Here is a 21,956-nt window from a genome sequence, read left to right on the forward strand (position 1 = left end):
ATTTAGTTCGACTTGGGTCGGTTCCAAACAAGTCGGTCTAAGTGGTCTCGTGCCCAGCTCTACTCAAGAATATACTGCTGATCTAATCGGTCCCACGCTTGAGGAAAATTTTGATACCATGATAAAGTATGATGGATGATGCACAATCACCCAGAAATTACTTACCAAAATGCAATTAATAATCTTTAAAATGTCCAAAATATCGTTCCAGTTTACAGATACCATGAAATAAAAATTATAGTTTTTTGATCGATTATCAGATTGATGGACATTTATTGAACGGTTCAAATAAAAATATCCAACGGTCCAATTTACACGAACAAGTGTCCACGAATCAGAGGTTAGGATTGCTCCACCAATCTGATTTTGGAACTGTTAATTAGAGACAGTAGGAACCCCAATCAAGTCCGTTTAATCGAGTTAGGAAATGCCAGGCGTAAACTTTTTGAGTGCCTGCTTATCAAGCGTCATACGCTGCCGGAGTATCAAATAACTCACTGTATGGTCCTCCTATATATTGTAATGGAGGCCGTTGAGTGCAGAAGAGGAACATTTACGGAAGCATGGGTTGTTTATCTGCTCTCACCTAGAATACTCAATGCAATTTCTTCTCACTTCATCAATCATTTTCAACCGTCCATCTCAACCCCCTCCTTTATTTCTCTCTCATTCCTCTCCCATTCTATAAAATTCAAGCCTTGCAATAATCTCGCAAGTCTCCCATCAGCAGCAGCAATGGCCGGATTCTTATCGACTCTCAGGCGTCTTTACCTCTCAATCTACAACTGGACCGTCTTCTACGGCTGGTAATTTCCCTCTCCACTCTCTCTGTGTGGCTACTTACTACTGGAAGAATCCTAGCCGTCAAAGTAGTGGGATTCAGTGTAGATGGATTATGACCTAAAAAATCAAGCTGAAGTGTGGTGTTTACTGCCCGATTGGGGGAGATCTAATGGACGGTGCAGATTTTCAACAAACGAATGTCAATTAATCGGAGGCGTGGATTCTGTGACCAGTTTGATTTTGGGGAAATGACCAATCTGTACTGGATTCCACTATTTTGGGCGGTTCAGATTTGAGGACATGACCAGTTTAGATGGATTACCACCCAAAATCAAGCTAAGTTGTGGTGTTAAATGGCCGATTGGGGGAGATCTAATGGACGGTTCAAATTCAACAAACGAACGTCCCTTAATTGGAGGCGTGGATTCTCTGATCAGTTTGATTTTGGACACATGAACAATCTATACTCGGTCCCACTATTTGGTGGTTTAGATTTGATTATAAAGGGTGGCATGCTGTGGTTTTTGTTTTTTTCCTTCCATATTTTGATCATTTTAGTTTTGATGTTGGATTTGAATTTTGGTTGCTGCTGTTGCAGGTTGCAGGTTTTGTATCTTGCTTTGAAAACTTTGAATGAATCGGGGCATGAGAAAGTGTATGATGCGGTTGAAAAGCCTCTGCAGCTTGCGCAGACAGCAGCGGTCATGGAGGTATGTCTTCGGAGGATGGTGGAATTTCCTTTCACTTATTGAATTTTCTTTTCTTGGAGCCACTATTTACAGAATTACACTGACCATGATTGATTTGCATACACCCATCTCCCCCTTTTGGAATCAAATCAAGAAGCAGTTCAATGCCTGTACTTGTGTGGGGGCATGCGGGCAGTCCAATGGCTTGATCTGGACTGTCCTTTATGTCCAGACCATGTTTCATTGGTCACCATGCAAAATTTACACTATTGGACGATTCTAACAGTCCAATCAGCAGTGTGCGAAATGGATGGTCAAAATTATTTATGGGAGAATAGTTCCAATCAACAATTCTAGTCATTCATTTGGTGCGGTTCATCATGGATTGTGTATGGCCCCAAAAGATTGCTTTGATCAGAAAATCCTAAAGAATTTGAATGGTTGAAGATGGCCTACCTTTGGATGGATAGAATCATCTGATCAGTATGATTTTTGCATTGTGGCCTATGAAGCATAGGCTGGACCTGATGGATGTGGATGCTCAAGATAAACCATTTGGACTGTTCGTGCATCCCCATGCAACTAGGAGCACTGGACAATTCCTTGTTTCAATTCCCAAAATGCATTATAAGTGTATGCAAGTGTAGATTCAATCATCTTCCTCTTCTTTTTCTCATGTAATTTAGAAGATGTTCGATATATTTCATGCTCTGTACTTATTCTTTGTTTTTCTTGTTCGCAGATTCTTCACGGTCTTGTAGGTATGGAATTTCCCCCCTTAAGGATTATTCCAGATAATTTCTGATTCTAAATTATAGTAAGAATTTATGAGTAAAAGAGAGATGTACAGGTGGTGATGCAAACCCAAAAGGGAAAGGAAATAAATCAATAAGAAAAAATAGAGATTGTGGGCAAGATCCAACAATCCTCTAGCCGGATGCTAGAGTTCACAAATGCAAGACTGTGAGCAAGCTCAGTAGTCTTCTAGTCTAGAACTAGAGATCACTTTCCCTCCCTTCAACAGCCACCGTAGAGAAAAGAAGAAAATTTCATAAAGAGAACATTGATCAAGTTGTGTTATTTCATAGGACATAGGTCCTATTTATAATCAACTTTACAATCTGTAATAAAAGATATAAAATCTAAAAATCTATGAAATAGGAAAGCACCTAAGTAACAAGCATTCTATAATTAGGAAAATGCCTACAATAAGAAGATACTTGGATAAGAAAATATTTAAAATTATTTCCTGCCTAAAAATAAGGATATGAAAGAAAGAGCAAATCTCCTAATTTAGAGATTTGAAAAAAATGGAAAGTGATGATGGCTAAAAAAGGAAGGTGGTTCTTTTCTTGTACACACGCGTGGAGCGTGCTTGTGTGAGATGCGGGCATTTTCTTCAAATCTTGATCAATCGCCACGTGTGGCCATTTTGTTGCATTAGGTGTGCACACCTTTCAGTAATCCACCATCATCTGGTGGGACCACCATGAATGGATGACCAAGTCACATCCCTCAATCAATCCTAGCCATTCAGTCAGCGGGCTTCTTTCCATTGCATATCCACTAGGTATATTCTTTCCTTCTGACTGTGCATTCGCTGTAAAAAAAAGGATGGCTAGGATTGTTTGGTGGGAACAGTTTGTCTTGTATTGCCTATTAACAGAGGGGAATCACCAGATGAGCTGTCTGGGTCGCTTATAGGTGGGACCCATACTAAATGCTGGCCTGAATGAAAATTCCAGTAGTTTCAGGCCATGTGAATCATAGTTTCTTTTAAAGGAGCTGATATTTGTGCAGCACTGATTTTTTTCCTTCTTCTCATTTTCTCTGTTTTGGTCTTGAGAAGGTCTGGTAAGATCTCCGGTATCTGCTACACTACCGCAGATCAGTTCGAGGTTGTTTGTAACGTGGGGTATTTTGTGGAGTTTCCCTGAGGTAATGGTGCTACATTCAATAAACATTTATTATTACTACTTAAAGTAAAGAATTGTACTAACAAAATGACATTTCATCTGTAGACTCGAACACACTTGCTTGTTAGCTCTCTGGTTATCAGCTGGTCTATCACAGAGGTGCGGGTTCTTACATGATTATGAAATGAATTCATCGCATCTCCTGAAATTTTTTCGATTAGGAGGTTACTCTTGTTGGCTAATTTGGTGTTGCATTGTTAATTCCTGTGTCTACGGTGGTGAGTAGTTCTTAGTTAATGGGCAATTTGATTTTCAGTTTCTGACAATTTACTTACCACTTCTTTAATGTTAAAAAGGTTGAATTTGTTAGTTCCAATGAATTGATACTTCCTCAAATTTATTTTGAACATTAGCATTTATTGTAGGAGAAAATTTACCTATTCCGAGGGTGCACTGCCCCAAATGGGTCATTTTTAGAGTTGTCCCATCTCATTGATTTCACAATCATATAGCTGACCTAGAATTGGATGGTAGAAAGAACTAGGGGATGTGGCATGTGCAACGCATGTGGAGAGAGAGAGAGAGAGAGAGAGAGAGAGAGAGAGAGAGAGAGAGAGAGAGAGAGAGAGACGGAGGGAAAGGGCGAGGATAGGTGCGTACACACATAGGGTGAGAAAGAGAGAAGAGTTGAACAGTGGACGGCCCATCTTGACTGTTTCCAACTGTGGCCCATCTGTGTTTGTGGTCTCCCTATTTTTTGAGTTGACATTCTAGCTTGAGCCAGCGCGCTAGATGTACAGAGTGGATGTAAACAGAGTCACCATGATGGCACCGTGGAGTCTATGTTGCATAGGTTCCCTAAGATCGTCTTCCGTGTAGGTTACATGCAAAAGGAGGAGAATGGGTGTGGGATCATGGTATTTCATAGCTGTAATGGTGACCGCAATGGCCACCACCATTGCTGTTACAATAGGGGGCCGTAATAGCTGTTATGTCTTTTTTTTTTTTTTTTAAATTTAAATTTATTTATTTTTTATAACCCTGTATCAGCCCTGTAACAGACCGTTATGGGGCCGTTACCCCCATTACAGGTCTGTCATGGGCCTTTTTTTCCATAATGGCCATTATGACCCCGCCACGTGTAACGGTGGTCACCGTTACTGTTACGTATACGTAACGGCCATTATGTAACCGTTTTTACATACCTTGGTGGGCTACTTGCATGAAGAAGAGAGAAATGATAAAAATGACCAATGCACTTTTCTCTAACTAATTACAGGGGTAAAATTGTCCAAACACTTCTTGAATCAAAAGCTGCTCAAAAGCTTTTTGAGGGTGATATTTGAACCATATGATTGACAACAACCACATTTTTCAGTTCCCAAAATACCCTACCTTCATTTGAAATCTCTTACCATATCCTTTGAATATCCAAAGTTTCCGTCGATACGAAGACCAATCGTGGGGGCCAAAATGTCCAAAAGCTCCTTGTTGTCAATATTAAACAGGATGCATGCAGAAATGGTGAAGCTGAGTTTAGGAGTGTATTTGATTGGTTAATTCTTGGTGCTTTTGAATGGGTCTCAGAAAGGATTCTTTAAGGTGTCAAGCGGTCTTTGACAGGGGGACCTGATCTCTCCCTTCCTCTTTGTGGTGGCTGCGGAAGCATTGGGCAAGACGTTGGATAAAGGGTTAGTGGCGGGGCTCATGAGTGGATTCAAAGTGGACAGAGGACGATCAAATATCTCACTGGCAGTTAGCCAATGACACCATTCTCTTTTGTGACATGACAGTGTCCGAGGTGGACAATTTGAGAAAAATAATTAGATGCTTGGAGGTGTTGTAAAGATTGAAGGTGAATATCTCCAAAAGCGAGTTGTTGGGGGTTGGTCTGTCTGAGGAGTTGGAGAATTTCGAGGAAATTTTTGGCTATTGAGTGGGTTTCTCTCCTACTATGTATCTTGGCTTATACATTGGTAAACTGCCAAAATGCTTCTAGGACAAGGTTATCGAAAGGGTAAAGAGGAACCTTTCACGGGGGAAATGCTAACACCTTTCTTTAGTTGGGAGGTTGACTTTAAGGAGGCATTGTTAAACTTGCCGCTTTACTGCATGTCTCTCTTCAGGTGTCCGAGGTTTCTTTTGGATAGGTTGGAGAGGTTGAGACGTGGCTTTTCGTGGTGGGGTGCAGATGTATAAGAAAATTTTCATTTGCTGAAATGGAAAGAGGTTTGCAAGCGTTAAGGAATTTGGAGGGAATGAACTCAGCATTGTTAGGCGAATGGTTATGAAAGTTTGGCTCAGAAGAGGACCATTTATGGAGGGAGGGGATAGCTAAGAAATATGACGTTCAAGAAAAGGGGTGGTGGATGAGAGGCTCATCGTTTTATAGGGCCTTGGCGATGTGGAAAGCAATCTACAGAATGGGGACCAAGTTTAAGAAGGGCATCAGGTTTTCTTTGGGAGATGGGAAAGGGATCCGCTTTTGGAAAGATATTTGGTTAGATGAGAAGGTGCTTCATGAAGAGCTTCTGAAGTTGGCGAGGCCAGCTATGGATGCAGATATCAGTATAGATCAATGTCAGTTAACCTCAGGTGGTGGAGTGGTGTGGTTACCACCTTGCTGGAGAAACCCCGTTGGATGAGGAACTAGATGAGTTCATGCGGCTTCTTGATAGGCTTCAAAATACTCTCTGTGGCTTGGCTTGTAGGGATGCGATGGCATGGGTGCAAGAGAAGTCAGGTCAGTTCTCAGTTCGGTGTAGCTCCAAGAGGAACTTTTCTGTTGATCAGTATAGATCAATGTCAGTTAACCTCAGGTGGTGGAGTGGTGTGGTGTTGGATGAGGAAGTGGATGAGTTCATGTGGCTTCTTGAAAGGCTTCAAAATACTGTTTATGGCTTGGTTTGTAGGGATGCGATGGTATGGGCGCAAGAGAAGTCAGGCTGATTCTCAGTTTGGTCTAGCTCCAAGAAGAACAATTCTGTTGAATTTTCACGGCTCTCTGAGATCAATTGATCATAAGGTACTGACATTAGTGATAGATTCCAATTTCTCGCGTTTGGATTTTCCAGTTAACTTTGATGGAATCAGGAGGTTAATTCTAAAGTTGAGTCTTTGAAAAACTTAAACGGTTAGTTTGCCAAGAATCTAGATGTGGGAAAGCTGGCGAGAAAAGGCAGAATGCCTAAAACTGTCCCAATCCAAGTTGTTCGTCAGAATGTCAGTCTCTGAGATTGGCAATGAATGGCTCAGCATCATAGCCTAGCTCCCTGTCTGGGTTAAGCATTTCAAATCTTTAACCCAGTCAGTTGTTTTTGCTGTTTTGCTTGATTGCTGCATTATCTATCTCGCCCCATTGTTTTCTGGGTCCTTTTCTTTATTTGCTTTCATATCTTTTTATCCTCTTTAATGCAACCTTAAAAAAAAGAAGAAAGAAGATAGGCATCATGTTCTGTTAGTATATGCATCTTCTTCAGCAGGATCCGTGAGTGTAAACACCAAACTAGAGCTGATCAGTTGCTTGATGGAATTGATTAGCTTTCTATCTGGGTTTAAATCCATGCCTCCCACTGTTGTAGGGAAAGCATCTTTGATTTCTGGTAGTTCCATTTCTTTGTGCTTTTCCAGCTTTATGCAGGGTCAGTGGGTAATATAGACAGAACATGGTTCTATTATAGGATGATGGATCTCCGTGCATCATTTTTATTGAACAATGATACAGTATGCTCAGCACGTACCTTTGCTTTCTGAGCCACGGTCCCTTGCCATAGAACTCTATAACATTCCATGGCATTCTCTCTCTCAGAGAAGAAGAGAGGATAAGAAGAAGAAAAATGCTGACCCTTGTCTAACAAGGACCCTTCAATGTTTTAAAATGGCCTTTTCAGACACGCCACTAATGGCACAATCAAGGGAGAAAAAACCTGATTTTAATGTTTAATTTTGTTTTGGTATTCTTTTGTGTGTGTTGCGTGGGTATCATATTTTATTTAAGAGGTCTCAAGTCCAATCAGTTGGACCATAGTTTACTATCCACCTAGCAAATAACTTCCAACCTGCCACATGTGTGCAACATCCAATCCTTCCGATAGGTTGGCCCCACGATGAGTATCACTTCATGCAAAGTCCACCACCATTGACTCATCGGACCGGCCATGCCATTAAAAATAATTTATAGCCGTTGATAAATAAGAAAACATAATTGTGGTCCACATAATGAGTGGATGTGGCTAGCATAAGGTGATCCGCATGATGGGGACAAGCTATTGGACGGGTTGGGTGTAACCCACACATGACAGGTTGGAAGGTATATGCTGGGTGGATGAAAACTTTTGGTCCAACTGGTTGGACTTGATACCTTCTCTTTATTTAATTATGCAGTGATTTATTTAGAAATATGAAATCTTTAGATATTTCATGTACTCGTAGAATTTATACAGTTCATATGTCACCCTTACATGTGTCCATGACCCAGCTGCACATGTAGAAAACAAAAGAAGAATCTGTAAACAAATTTGTATAATTGGAATCCATTCTGAATTCTGCCTAGAATTGTTCAAATTTTCATGATTATTCCATCTAATATTTTGATTATCCCTGTTGCCATTTGCTTTTTCACGGCAGTCCATCTTGGTATACAAAACTATGACTTGCATTTTCCAAATGTCTTCTCAAAATATGAACTTCAAACAGAAATGAATCTCTTTTTGTAGTCTGAACATTGTTATGCTAGTTGTAATTGCAGATTATTCGATACTCTTTCTTTGGCATGAAGGAAGCACTTGGAGTTGCACCTTCCTGGCTTTTATGGCTCAGGTATAGCTCGTTACAAATGACTTCAAAGCAATCTTGATCTTTTTAGAAATTATTTAATTCTGTGAAATTGAATCTATGCAGGTACAGCACCTTTTTGGTATTGTACCCAACTGGCATCACCAGCGAGGTTGGTCTAATTTATACGGCTCTGCCATACATCAAGGTAATAATTTCAATGATAAATCAGATTGGCCTCCTTAACATCGTGGTTTTAAAACTTGGGTTGTGAAGCCACTAAGTTGACTTGGGAGTTGTTAGACCTGACATGCAGCAAATAGCGCAAGTCTTAAAACCCTGGGTAGGCTCTGCTGACTCGGGCCAGCAAGGACGGATTGTTATGGACTTCCGGCTATGTGCCTGAGTCAGGCCAAGTTGACCCGAGCAACTTGTCTGGCAAAAAAATGTTCAATGTACTCGGGTTCTTAATTAGTTAAGTGGGGCCCATCGTTCCATAATCCAATCTGTAGGTATGATATGGATTGCTGTGGATGGATCCCACTCTAAATAATTTCTACATTAGAATATCCTAGTCACCAATGTTGGTGATTTCTTCTTAGTCACGTTTAGACCATTACTATATTTTAGTATTTCCCTTCCTAAAGAATTATATGATGTGTGGCCCGGTTCGGTGGAGTTTTTTTTTTTTTAATGGTAGGGCGGAATGGATAGCATCTGAATGAATGCAGAACATAAAGGTTTCACCAGTTCACCTAGGTAGGTGGCTGGGCTTGAGCCACCTGACGTAGATGGTTCGAGCAGTTTCCTTCCAAAAAATAGGTTTCTAGTGACCCATCCTTTTTTTTAGTGGGCTGGTTCAGTCCAACTGTCTGATCTGGTCTGGGTTTATGAATGCTGCTATTTGTTTTTCTTCTCATGGGTGCCTTACGTTTCTGTTTGAGATGATTTCAGGGGTCTGATAAGTACTGCGTAAGGATGCCCAACAAATGGAACTTCTCTTTTGATTATTTCTATGCCTCGATCCTAGCCCTTGGAATCTATGTCCCAGGCATGGAACTTCACCTTATTAGTGTTTGATCAAATATGTTTGTGGATTTCTGTTGCATAGTTGATAAGATTGATAGCTGACCATGTTCTGTTATTGGATTGTTTCAGGCAGCCCACACATGTACCAATATATGCTGGGGCAGAGGAAGAAAGCTCTCTCCAAATCTAAACGAGAGTAGATGAAAGATAAGTAGGCTTTGTACCACTTTCTTAGGAATGATACATGCATTTTGTGTAACTTACCTGTCATGTTGGAACAATTCGAATTTCACATGTTATTCGATGTTGAGGCTTGTGATATCAATGGATCGATTTGTCTGGTATTCTGGAAAATGTGGGTTGGGATTTGAGTGTTTTTGTTGCTACTCATCTTTTGTCTAGTTAGTTTCTGGAACAGAATGGATTTTCTATTAAACAGAGATATTCGAACCATAGTTCAGAAACTCAAAAACTTGATTAGACTCAATTTCTAGCCGGGTTGGGTTGACTTGAAGACTCCAATGAGTCTTTGCTTGACTTGAATGGATATTTAATAATTAAATTAATATTATTTATGGATATTTTGAATAGCGATCTATAGATAAAATATAAAAATAATGGGAAAAAATGCAAGCATGTAGAGCTTGGCTTCCTGGTTAGAGACATCACAACCTCGGCAAGAGGACTCGGGTTCGAAACCCACTTTACATTTTATAGAATTTGCTTCCCAAGCACATGATGCGCTTTGAGTAGAGTTGAGCTGACAGTTTCATGGTGTGATTCGGCTTGACATCTCGCCAAGTTGGCTCAGCCACATTTCGAATTTAAGTCGCCAAGTTTTAGAACTATGATTCAAACAGGCTGGATCCACTGGGACTGCAATCGGTTCATCTAGTGTTTTCATTTTAGTATTTTGTTTTTCTGATTGATGATAAACTTGGGAAAACATGTAAGGGATGAAGAAGAATGTTAAGGGGGCGTTTGGATCGTAAGTTACTTTACATAAGCTACTTATGCCTCAAGTAGTTTATCTTAGTTTCTACTTATTTAGCAAATAAGTATGTTTGGCAAACAACATTCTTATCAGCCAAAAAGTAGAAAAGTAATGGTTTCCCACATCATATAAGTACTTATTCATCAAGTTTGTTTGGTCCACCCTTAATATCCATCATCCATCATGCGGGCCATTCATCATTAGGGGTTTGCCTTTGATGTGGACAATCCACTATGTGGGCTCACCTTGATGTGGGTCATCCATAATGTGGGACCCAATTTTGATGTGGACCACCCATCATGTGGGGTCTCCTTTGATAGGGAGTTAAGTTAAAAAAGTAACTTAATGGGTGGTATCCAAACAGGCCCTAAACTAGTGTTAATTGCTTGCCAACAAGTCACAAGTCACCTAGTTGGAAAGACTTCCAAATTCGATGGTGAAGCCCATCACAGTATGCAGGCACCCTGGCCCAACCACAATAGCCATTGATGCATGCAGGTGAACATGGAAGCAAATAATGTAAGAAGCATATGCTTGATTTGCTCCTCAAGAACTCCAATATTGCACAAAGCATCATGCACAATCTTACCTCATTGGATGCTCATAATCTGTTTGCCCGGGCCATGCACAACGTACGTCCGGCTTAGAATGCTGTTGAATCATTCACTGTGAATTGACGTGCTCAGGCGATGTGAAGCACTACTCCTGCAGAGAGATTGAGGCTGTTCAGACTCCTCGAGAGGGTTTTGGCTGCCCTTGACATGGATAAGTGCAGAGAATTTGGTGTGATTTAGTTTCAAACTCGCTAGTTGCTGGGATGGTGTGGAAAAACCCCAAATGGATGGTTATGTTTTTCCGATGGCCCATCAATTGGTATGATTTCAACAAAGCAAATGACTGGATCAATTGTTTTATTACTGTTAGATTGGCATGATTTCAAGGCAATGGCCCATCGATAGTTGGTCACTATTGTCACTACCCGACGAGGTTTGGGCGAGCGGCCATCACTGTGGGTTTGCTCCCTAGAGGTGTGGGTTCGACTCCCCTCCTTGGCATTACCTGATACACGTGGTTGCGGGTGATTGTGCATATCTGCAGGGAATAGTCTCGCCTCAAAAAAGGGCGAGGATACCTTGTGTCGTCAAAAAAAGAAGAAGAAGAAGATGCTGGTCGCTGAATGAACACCCAGGTTCACTATCCACACATGTTAAGGAGTGGTTGGAGAAAAGTTTTGGCATGCTATCATTTCTCCCACTTTCATTTCACGGATGCATTTGGAAGGTCCCGGTAGAGTCCAAATGCAAGTGAGATAGCTTTAGAAGCTGCCCATATGTCACGAGTGGTTTGGATAAAAAGAAAAAGATAAAAAAGAGAGTAGGAATTGGAGGCCCGCTTAGGGCAGAGCTGTGTGGATGCAAAGAAGAAGAAGAGGGTCCTTACTCATGGCTTAGTGGTAGACTCGCAAGAGTTTCAACACAAGGTCATGGGATCGAGTACCCATTGTGGTGAAAATCCAATGTGGTGTGAGTGCATGGGTGTGTGTGGGGTGTGAGTGCATGTGTTAAAAAAAAACAGAAAAAAAAAAAAGAAAAGAAAAGAAAAGAAGATGTTGTGTTCCAAATAGACTATTTGAGCTAAGTTAATTTAAAAGGGCCATTTAGGTTATGACTAACTATTTTGTTTGCTATTTGTCAAACACCCTTGAAAAAGATAGTAAAAAATGGACTAGCCAATGTGGGATGAATGGTGACACATGTAGCGGGGCACATGTGGCACATGTGCGGTGCTTGAACATGAACAATTGCACTAGTGGCATATTTGGCCCATGTGATGCATATGCATAAAATAATGTGTTCCCCAGCACCAAAAGTAGGGATAAGCTTTCCATGTTCTTTGTTCCATCTTCTTGTAGAAAGATGTTGTCCTTTATCTATTCCATCTTTTGAATTTTTTCCCTCAATTCTTATATATAATCCACAAACAATGAACATGTTTACTCTTGATAGCCAATGCCATACACAAACTTTCCTGAAATCACTGCCACAAACATGTGCCTCGTTGGCATGGGAGTCACACCAACAACTATCGGGTGCTGCATCCAAACACTACAAACAGTTGAGTTCTGTTTATGGAAGGGCAGCAAAGGGAACTTTCTCATGTTATGGAGTGGAATGTTTATGCAAAAAAAAAAATAAAATAGCATGGAAGTTCTTACTAAGAAGGCCTAAACACATCCACAAGCACTTGAGACAACAACTATAAGAAAGGAGCTTCAACTAAAAAGTCTGGCAAGCCATAAATAGATTCAATGTGTTGATTTTAAACAGAAGAAAGGGAAACTGAAACATCAGAGCGTAGAAATTTTCATGGTTAATGAAAGAAATAACAACAAACAGAAATGTTTGGAGTCCTTGAAGCTTTTTCCACAAAAACTTATGAATAGCAAAATATATTAGGAATTTCATTCTTCAGCGGCAGCGCTTGCGGCACTGAGATCCACAGTTAGATCAAGAGCCTGAACCAAGAGACAAGAAAACAAAATCAATTACTAAAACAAGCCTTGCATTATTTTTGTGTGTGATGCTGAGTGAATTAATTAGTCCAAGTTGTCTGCTCACAGGTAGTCTTTAGTAGTGAATGATAAAAAAAAAATCTGACATGGTCCACATTCTACATCAACACATGGCCTGCATGATGAGTAGGTTGGCCTGATTTTTATGTCAGGTCAAGTACATGTTGGGGCCCACCTAATGCATAGCCTGGATGTCCCACACAGTTGTGTACGTGCAAGCAGTCCCAGCTGAAGTCTTATACGTAGAGGTTCAGAGAAAATATGATAGTTTTGTTGCAATGATGGGATCTCTCTCCAATGTGTTTCTCATCAGAAATAGTGTACTTTGATAGATATATATATATATATAATATTTCCAAGAGTTCATTTGGTTGGTATCACGAGACTTATGATATTTCATGATTGACCAGTCCAACTTGGTGCAGAATTTCATGATAGTTCATGAAATTTAGTGCAACCAAACACACCCTAAAGTAAAAGTAACAATTTAAGAACGAGCGTTTTTTAATTTATGAGAATTAAAAACCAAAATTACCTTTCCAGTTATCCGACTGTACATATCAATCACATCTGCTACTGTTGACTCGAAGTGCGTTGTTGCATCATAACTCTGTAATACATTCCAATTCAAATACCTGATCAGCAACGTGGAAAAAAAAAATCCAAACAGAAAATGATGGAAAACCAATCCACTTTTTTTTTTTAGTGATCAGTTAGTGGTAATATGAGTCCACGTTTGGATACTCGACTACATTTTATTCCAATTCATTTGATTCATAACAGAGGAGACCGCTTGGGGTGAAACCTTATTTTTAATGATGACAAAGCTCCTAATGGCACAATTCAAGCATTTCAAGTTGAACTCAGAATGCTATTGATCACATGCTATTTATTGAATGAAATTATTGCAATTCAATTCAATTGTGCATCCAAACACAGCTTTAGATAGCAACTGCAGCAACATAAGCATTTTCCAAAGCAAATAAGGGAAAAAAGTAGTATATACGTACAGTAGATATGAAGCAATTGTCTCCGTCGTTCTGGTTGGTAGGTTCGTATCTGTCGTAGATGTCAAAAAATGTCTCCTCTACAGGCCCAAGCAGTTCTATTCCAGGCTTCAACTCAACCTCGGGATTGTTGGTCTCCGCGTCAGTTGAAACAAAAGCAATGTATTTTCCTTTTGGGGCTACATTATGAGAATAAGAGCAGCAAAACAGGTACCTAAAATCCAGATAGAAATCAAGCAGTCTTGAGAAGGCTTGAATACTCAGTCCATTAGTGGCCTACACTTCTTTTGTTTTTCCTTCTTTACCAGTTCACACAACTGTAACCAATCGAGTGTTGATGCAGTGATTGGACTGTTTGTTGGTGTGGCCCATTCTTAGGTTTTTGTTTTCTTGGCTATGAATGATCAATGATTCGTTTTGGATCGATGTTGCTTATCTACCAACAATACAACTGCTGAGGATATGCATGCAGTGCATTGCAAGATCAAGTCCATTCATCCAGTTGAACCCGCCAGTAAAAGGCCATGGTCTAAAAGACTGGCCTGTCCAATCACAGGTCAGCTACATGTGGATATTGAGCATGGAAACCCACTTGATGAGTGGCTGATATATCACTTGTATTTGACAAATACCATTCTCGATCGTGTTGGTTCAAACACCTTTGTCACCCTTCATATGCATACAAATACACATAAACCATAAGGAGTAAGTACTGAAAACATACATATCTGATTTGCGTCCGAGCTGTTTCTGTGGCAGGATAATCTGCACTGATTGAGAATCGCTGGTATGTGGGATGGGATGACTCATTATACATATAGCGCGAGCGACTTTTCCAACCTTCCGAACCTGTCAGAATTAGTGGGTCACAATTCAAAGGCCCATTTGAGGAATTAATGAAAGGCCACGATTAAATAATTAAACTCTTGAAAATCAATCCTAGTTTACCTTGTTAGGTAGATAGGAAGGATCACATACAACTTTCTTGCACTTAGCAGTTTCTCCCTCAGAGGTCACACCAAAAGCTTTCCCATTTTCGTCAAACTCTACCTGTCGTATACACAGAATCATAGGTGACAGACTTCAGAACTTCTGCAATATCCCATATTATTTTGTTATGTTTTGTTCTAGGATTATATGCCATAAATTTTTTTTTGAGAGAGAAATGATACAGTAGTCCATGAAGTACCATAATACGGTACTGCACCAATCAGAGAGGGGCAAGTGGAGTGGAATGTGAAATCTCTTGGAAGTGCTTTAAGAAAACACATAGAGTACTCTGATTGGTGCATTACTCTATTATGGTATCGCATGATCTCCTGAATCATTTCCAAGAAGATTAAATTGTCTCTTTTCCTTCTTTTCCTTCTCTTTCTTCTATTCCTTTTTTCTCTTATTCCACTGATTTAAACATATGGGATCAGAGCAAGATCTTGAATAAAATCAGATCCACAACAGATACAGCTAATAGTATTATTTGAAGAACCTTGGGAATTCGGGCAGGCAAAAAGCTTTCCCACCATTTAAGACTTCATTATTTTCAAGCTATACTTGAACAGATGAAATTTTATTTTTTATTTTTACAAACACCCATCCACACACACACACACACTCCACATGGGCACTTGAACCCAAGATTTCAGTGTTGAAATGCAGAGTGCTACCACTGAGCCATGCAGCGAGACTCAATGAATGAAATTGTTTTTTCAGGGAAGAAAAACATGCCCATTTATGTTTTTTTTTTTTTTCCATGCCAGTCAAACACAAAGTTCAATATGAAGTGACATACCAACATATTCAACCAAATGTCAAATTGGGGTGCTTCCAAACGTGATATAGCAGGAGTGTTTTATGCGTGAGTCTTCTTGTCGGATGGAAACAGTAGCAGTCAACGATTTCAGAAGGCGAAAAAAGTACCTTGCACTCAGGCTTGTTGAGCATGTAGGTGCCACCATAAACAGCACTTAGACGAGCAAACGCCTGCAAATTGCGAGACAGCGATGTCAAAGCATTTGGGAAACTTCCCAAACGGATTGAAAATGGTTATGGATGAAAACTGACCTGGGGGAGTTCTCCTAATCCGTAGAGTGGGTAAATATATGGAGATCCTCCTTGAAATCGTGCCAAGGACTCTGCATAAAGCTATGTAGAACAATTGCCAAAACAATTAGCATCTCATAAATCCCACCATCATATGAAAGAAGTGTCTGGCAATAGACCACCCATTCACCACTAATGGTCTTCTATTCTCAATCCTCTTAACTTATAAAATAGAAGAAGACATGCAAGTGAATGTACAAGGTTGTAAGAAATACAACTCTGTTGGGGTGAATTAATACAATGGAAGAGATAATATATGTAAATTTAAGACCCAATTAATGCGTGGTTTTTTAGTGATAAAACCATTGGTATTGATATGACGGGAAGTGCTGATATGACTTTCACCTTCATTCTTTTTACAGTATCCAATGCGGGCTCATCCAAGTAGTTATCGTTGCTATGAAGTGCCAATGCGTGCCCGATAAAATCAACCGTATTGTCATCTAACCCATATTTCCTACATAGAAAAATAAAAAATAAAAAAATAAAAAAAAACTGCAATCCAATTCACAACCTCGAATGGAGAGAACATGAAAATTTGATACCACAGGTTTGCTACATGATTTTATATCTAACGGTCATAAACAACCATTAACATTTTTTACTACCAATGCCAAAATTCTATTTATCAAGAACCAATTTATATTGGAAAGAAAGAAATACTAAGGAAATTCGCAGCTTGTTCGGTTTTTTGCTGAAATGGATGAGATGCATGGGGACCATTTCCAAAATAAATATGTTTCGTTGTGCGACCGGGTTCATTCTCCGGCAAAAGTGACTCGAGTCAGACTACCTGACTCAGTTTCAGTGGGTTTTAATCTGCTTGTTAACAAGGCCTGACCCACAACTACTTGCATCGGATTCAGAACGGAGAACTGACGTAGTTTGTAGCTATGACAACTCATACAAATCAATAGCTGGTGAAATTTAGAACATTAGAGCATATGGCCAAATTAAACTCTAAAACAATAACTTAGTGCAAAAGAAAAATATAGCGTAGTTTAAAAAAGGCCATGAAGCATGCCGACAAGCACAAATTGAAATTTGGAAATGGGCCCGGCCAGTACCTGGGACTCTGGCCGCCCATTGGCAGTTGTAAATCTTGAAATTTGGAAATGGGCCCGGCCAGTACCTGGGACTCTGGCCGCCCATTGGCAGTTGTAAATCGAAGCGGATGAATCAACAACACTAGTCAGAACAACACTTAGAAACATAGGTAAAGATGAGAGAAATACGAAATAACTTGTCGCGTTGTGACTTTGTTGAGGTCTAGCCCTTCATGCGATTTTGGATCGCTCTCTTCGTAATCTTGCACGTAAATGAAAAACTTCCGAGCACGTCTCTTTTCAAAGAGACCCATCAACTGGGATTTTAATGCTTCCACATCAGTAGCCGGCACTTTGTGAATCTGATGATTATGATAGAGTAAGATGTAAGTGTAAAGTGTCTGAAAGGTTGTAAGTTTTAACTGTAACTGTTGCATTGATTAAAGGAAATGATCAGTAATTATGAGAGATCAAAATGACATACCTTCCCTTTGTTGTAAACAAAACTACCATCGACGGCCTTGAAGCTCAGATATTTAGTAACATCGGTATGGATGAGGACGCGGACCAAAATTCCATTGGCCATCATGAACTGCCCAGGGACATCAATAACGCCTTTTTAGATCGCATGGAGAAATGCAGGAAGTGGCATTATATGCAAGTTTATGGGGAATGCAGATGAATGAGGAAAAAAAGATGGGGCTAACACAAGCTTTGTTGCCTCTCTCTCTCTCTCTCTCTCCCCTCTTCTCTTCTCTTCTTCTCACCTCTCTACTGGGCACAACCGCAAAATCAAATGCAGAATGCATAACAAAGAAGGAATACATTGTACATGTTGGGCCCACCTTTTGGTGTTCTAAAGTGTTCATATTGTAGGCCACATGGTGACCAGAGATAACCCTCAAAATCTTCCCAGCTGGATGATCCTAACCATCTGACCGGACCCGTTAAATGTAGAATATGGGTTATGCTTGTATGTTCCATCTTCTTCAGATGGCTAGGATCAAATGCTAGGGGAGATATGATGGCATTGTTGGTGTGTTTCAAAACAATTCCATGTTTTGTGTTGTTTCCTACATGGGCCAACAGATCAACAGCTGGGTAATTGAAAGGTGGGTCTTGCAAAAGAACATTACTTCTGTCGTTCGATCATTATACAGAAAAGAGTCCGACTGTTATCATATTCATCTAACATTTTTAGAGCCACGAAATCTTTGATACCTTGGGAATCATATCGACATTGTAATCCCTGCTCGAACCCAACTGCTCTGGAGGCTTTTCATCGCCTCTAAACCTCTTCCAAAGCTGAAACCAGAAAAAAATAGAAGAGAGAGAGCTCCATGGGTAATGTATTCATCAAACAATTAATACACTTAGATTATAATCAATGGCAAAAGCACCTGTGTGAGACTGAGGGAGCTAGACTCTCCTCCATAGTAGTCATTTCGATCCATATGTAGTACCTGCATCGAACAAATACACGAAATTAGAACCAGAGAGCTCTGCGTTTGGATGTGACATTGAAAGGAATTGCAATAATTAGTTCTATGAGCTGAAATGACCCAATTGCATTTACCTTAGTATTCATATTGAGAGATCAGGCTCCAAATTAAAATTACATTAGATAATGTTTGGATGCTCACTAAAATTGTGTTTTAATACATTTTGCTCTTTAGGCGATCACACGGGAGTCGGCACCTTTCAGAAGCACACAACAACCTGTACTTAAATACGAAATTGTGCCCTAATCAAGCATCCAATGGGCAAAATTTCATATATATATATATATATATATATATATATATAAAATATTTGTGACGGCGAATCTGATGAGCGGTTTGGCTTTTCAAAAACATCTCCTATTTTTACACTTGTGTAAGAGGCAGTCAAGCAACAAAAGAAATGAGTAGGAGCCGCTTCCAGACATCTGTATTTCACTTGCAAATTTAATGAAGAGTGAAAAATGGGTAGAATCCAAACACACCCATATTGTTTGGTAGAAACATGAAAATGGGTTAATCTCATTTTAGCTATTCATAATTATTATGATTAGCTAAAATGAGATGAACCCATTTTCAGGCGACTACCAAACAGAACTTAGTTCCAAGCTTCAATACATAATTATGATTAGATAAATGAAAAGAACCCATTTTCAGGTGTCTGCCAAACAGACCTAGTTTCAAGGTGAACTTGAAAAGAATGTAATTGGAATTTAAGGATACTTCTCTACTCATACCAGAAACATCAATGCATTTTCATTACTCTGCAATTGGTTGAATTGTGTATTCACAATTCAATTTAATTGCACATCCAAACGCACCCTAAACTGACCACATTCATAAGAATACCAGCATGCGTTTAAATATCCGAATGTATCGCAAATACTGCACTAAACTGGCCAGAATACTAATCGATATGAATGGAAAGTTCACAAGTAGTATCTCACAAAAAAAAAAAAAAAAACAATAATAAAAGGAAAAAAAAAAAAAACATGAAACAATAAAAATGTAGTATTGAAATTCATATCAAGATCCACCATCATGCTTGGATATAAGGAATTCGTGGGGACAATAAATTAGAATTATTAATTTTATTTAGAGTAACTTTTATATATATATAAAATAATAATAATAATATTAGATGGCCGTTGTCTAATAAATATAAATTTTCTATAGTATAAATAAAAAAACATAAAAATAAAATCCATATGTCAGTGCAGTTGAAGGAAATAATCAACCAAATGACCATCATCGACGTTCTCTGTTTGTATAAGTGGGCCCATCGTTTGTTTATCTGGAATGTAGATCTGATGGATCCCACCAGTTGGACCATGTCCCAAAAATCTGCCATATTCGAAGATCCTAGGTGCTTGGTTTATGTTACCATTCCATTGGATTTGAACTGCCGGAGGATGAAAAAGGTTGGGATTAGACGAGATGGAATTGCATTTGGTACATGGAATTGCATTTGGTCTCAAGCGGGATCTCCGTGGATTTTGAAATCCACTACACATGTGGGCCCACATTGATGCTTGCGTTCATCCATGCTGTCCATCCATATATACCATTTACACATGACATTCTGGTTATATATGTGTACAAGTGAACAACATCCGTTGTAAAATTGGTCCATTAATTACAATTCTATGGTCCACCACACAGGATTTGGCTTAATCCAGTATTTTCCGTGGCAAGAATTTTATCCCAAACATGGGATTGGATGGCTAAAATACCATGGTATTTTCAGACATGCAATCCTTGTACAATAAGATGTTAATCCCATCTAATACAATTCAATATCATTTTATTCTAAGGACCAAACACGCCCGAACTGTATATTTGCTGGACAATGAGTGAAAGGCTATGATTGTTACATTGGGGAGATTTTCAAGGAGCTGTCAATCCAAGGCGTGGGCCGTTATATCAATGGTCCGGATACCAAAGGAAGTGCCTCACCTGTGCAGGCTTAAGGCCTGAGGATCTTATGAAAATCTTTGGGCCGAGGAATTATTCGGTACTCGACCCAAGGATATAAATACTGTTCTTGGGTATTTTAGGTTAGAATATCCTAGCCATCCAATCCTCAGCCATTTGTCAGTTGAATGTGGACCATTGCTGTGTAGCCAGTGCACCGATTGGCTGCGACACCCAGTCCAAGAAAGTTAGGGGGCAAGAAGCTAGGTGGGCCCACCTTGATGTTTGTGAGAAATCCACCCGGTCCATCCGTTTTTGCAGATCATGTTAGGACAGAAGCCCAAAAAGGAGCCACATCCAAAACTCAAGTAGGCTGCAGGACAGGAAACAGTGAGGACTGAACATACACTGTTGAAACATTTGTGGGGCCACAGAAGTTTTGGATTAGACTAATATTTTCGTGCTTTCCGTTCATCCCAGTAGGAATAGCCTTATGAACGGTTTGGATGGCATGTAAACTTCACGGTGGAGCCAGGGAGATTTCAACGGTAGGCATTTCCCTACCCACATTTTCCTGCCGTGCGGCCCACTTGAGTTTTGGATCTGCCTCATATTTGCCTCATATCTTAAACATGAGATGGAAAAATGGATGGACGGGATCGATTTCTCACAAACATCGCGGTGGGCCCCATTAGCTTCCGACTGCAGGAAACTCCTGCGACAGGTTCCGTATAGCCTGTGTTTCTTTTCTCAGCCATGTATTGCTGGCCACCACGGGATTGTTCCATGGAGGAGATTTTTAGGCCATTCATCTGACGGCATATGCTAAGATATCCGGTCCATACATCAGGTGTGGCCCACCAGTAATGCGCCCTGGCCCAAAAATCAAGCTGCTTCACTCATCAGGTGCCGAAACAGGTTTAAGAAAAATGAATTTCTAGAAGACAAGAACAGACGGTCTATATTCAATGCACAAGTGCCTCCCGCCTGATGAGTGGGCCAGTCTGAATTTTGGGCCAAGGCATGTTCGTAGAGGTTCCCATCTGATGAATGGCCCGGATCTCTCAGCCACGTGGATCATCACCAATCGTCGATAGAACCAAAATCAGACGGTTGATATTGAATGCTGGTCGAAAACCATATATCGTAGGAGTGAAGAAAATGAAATGTATGGAATACTTTGAGTCCGTCGACGGACAGAAGGCCGCTGAGGATGCATTCTTTGAGGCCTGTCCCAAGCACTATCACATCGTATTCTTCATCCATCGCGAAGGAGGCAAGCAGTTGCGAGAGAGAGAGAGAGAGAGAGAGAGAGAGAGAGAGAGAGAGGGATGAAATGAAGTAGATGCAAGCGATGGATTGTAATGTGTGTGTGTGTGTGTGAGAGAGAGAGAGAGAGAGAGAGAGAGAGAGAACAGGTCTTTGGAGCTTGGAGTGTGCACTGCTACTCTCCACGTTGCAACCGCGAGAGGTAAGTTCGGCGCGGGTCCTGATGGGAGAGGATTAGGGGTTACCCGGGCAACACCTTAGTGGGTGTTACCCTTACCGTGGGGCCCACCTTAATGATGTATTGTATATCCACGCCGTCCATCAGTTTCTTCACCCATTTTAGGACGCGTTCCTAAAAATTAAGT

The 21,956-nt window shown here is 40.2% G+C and overlaps 2 protein-coding genes across 2 annotated transcripts; one reads left to right on the plus strand and one right to left on the minus strand.

Annotated features, from left to right (window-relative positions):
* The first annotated feature begins 526 nt into the window (after positions 1 to 526).
* Positions 527 to 9,534, plus strand: LOC131229759 (very-long-chain (3R)-3-hydroxyacyl-CoA dehydratase PASTICCINO 2A). The gene is made up of 9 exons (XM_058225780.1): positions 527 to 806; positions 1,382 to 1,493; positions 2,215 to 2,233; positions 3,322 to 3,410; positions 3,494 to 3,547; positions 8,136 to 8,206; positions 8,288 to 8,369; positions 9,116 to 9,212; positions 9,320 to 9,534. The coding sequence occupies exons 1-9, from the start codon at positions 736 to 738 to the stop codon at positions 9,388 to 9,390; spliced, it is 666 nt and encodes a 221-aa protein (XP_058081763.1). The 5' UTR covers positions 527 to 735; the 3' UTR covers positions 9,391 to 9,534.
* Positions 9,535 to 12,064: 2,530 nt separating this feature from the next.
* LOC131229757 (guanosine nucleotide diphosphate dissociation inhibitor At5g09550-like) lies at positions 12,065 to 21,648 on the minus strand. Its single transcript, XM_058225778.1, has 13 exons — positions 21,502 to 21,648; positions 18,310 to 18,372; positions 18,131 to 18,214; positions 17,394 to 17,501; positions 17,099 to 17,271; positions 16,209 to 16,320; positions 15,825 to 15,905; positions 15,681 to 15,743; positions 14,712 to 14,813; positions 14,488 to 14,612; positions 13,767 to 13,977; positions 13,292 to 13,366; positions 12,065 to 12,699 (listed from the first exon to the last, which is right to left on the minus strand). Exons 1-13 carry the CDS (start codon positions 21,586 to 21,588, stop codon positions 12,646 to 12,648), a joined length of 1,338 nt encoding a protein of 445 aa, XP_058081761.1. The 5' UTR covers positions 21,589 to 21,648; the 3' UTR covers positions 12,065 to 12,645.
* Positions 21,649 to 21,956: the final 308 nt, after the last annotated feature.

The sequence above is a fragment of the Magnolia sinica genome, chromosome 16 (assembly GCF_029962835.1).
Source record: "Magnolia sinica isolate HGM2019 chromosome 16, MsV1, whole genome shotgun sequence".
NCBI classification, from domain to species: Eukaryota; Viridiplantae; Streptophyta; class Magnoliopsida; order Magnoliales; family Magnoliaceae; genus Magnolia; species Magnolia sinica.

Bases quoted from the DNA above. Each gene is read 5' to 3' on its own strand.
- LOC131229759 (XM_058225780.1), top strand. From the start codon at position 736: ATGGCCGGATTCTTATCGACTCTCAGGCGTCTTTACCTCTCAATCTAC. The intron at 807-1,381 runs GTAATTTCCCTC...CTGCTGTTGCAG, and splicing joins TGGACCGTCTTCTACGGCTG to GTTGCAGGTTTTGTATCTTG. The intron at 3,411-3,493 runs GTAATGGTGCTA...TTTCATCTGTAG, and splicing joins TTTTGTGGAGTTTCCCTGAG to ACTCGAACACACTTGCTTGT.
- LOC131229757 (XM_058225778.1), bottom strand. From the start codon at position 21,588: ATGGATGAAGAATACGATGTGATAGTGCTTGGGACAGGCCTCAAAGAA. The intron at 13,367-13,766 runs GTACGTATATAC...AATGTATTACAG, and splicing joins ACAATTGCTTCATATCTACT to AGTTATGATGCAACAACGCA. The intron at 12,700-13,291 runs GTAATTTTGGTT...CTCTTGGTTCAG, and splicing joins ACAGTCGGATAACTGGAAAG to GCTCTTGATCTAACTGTGGA.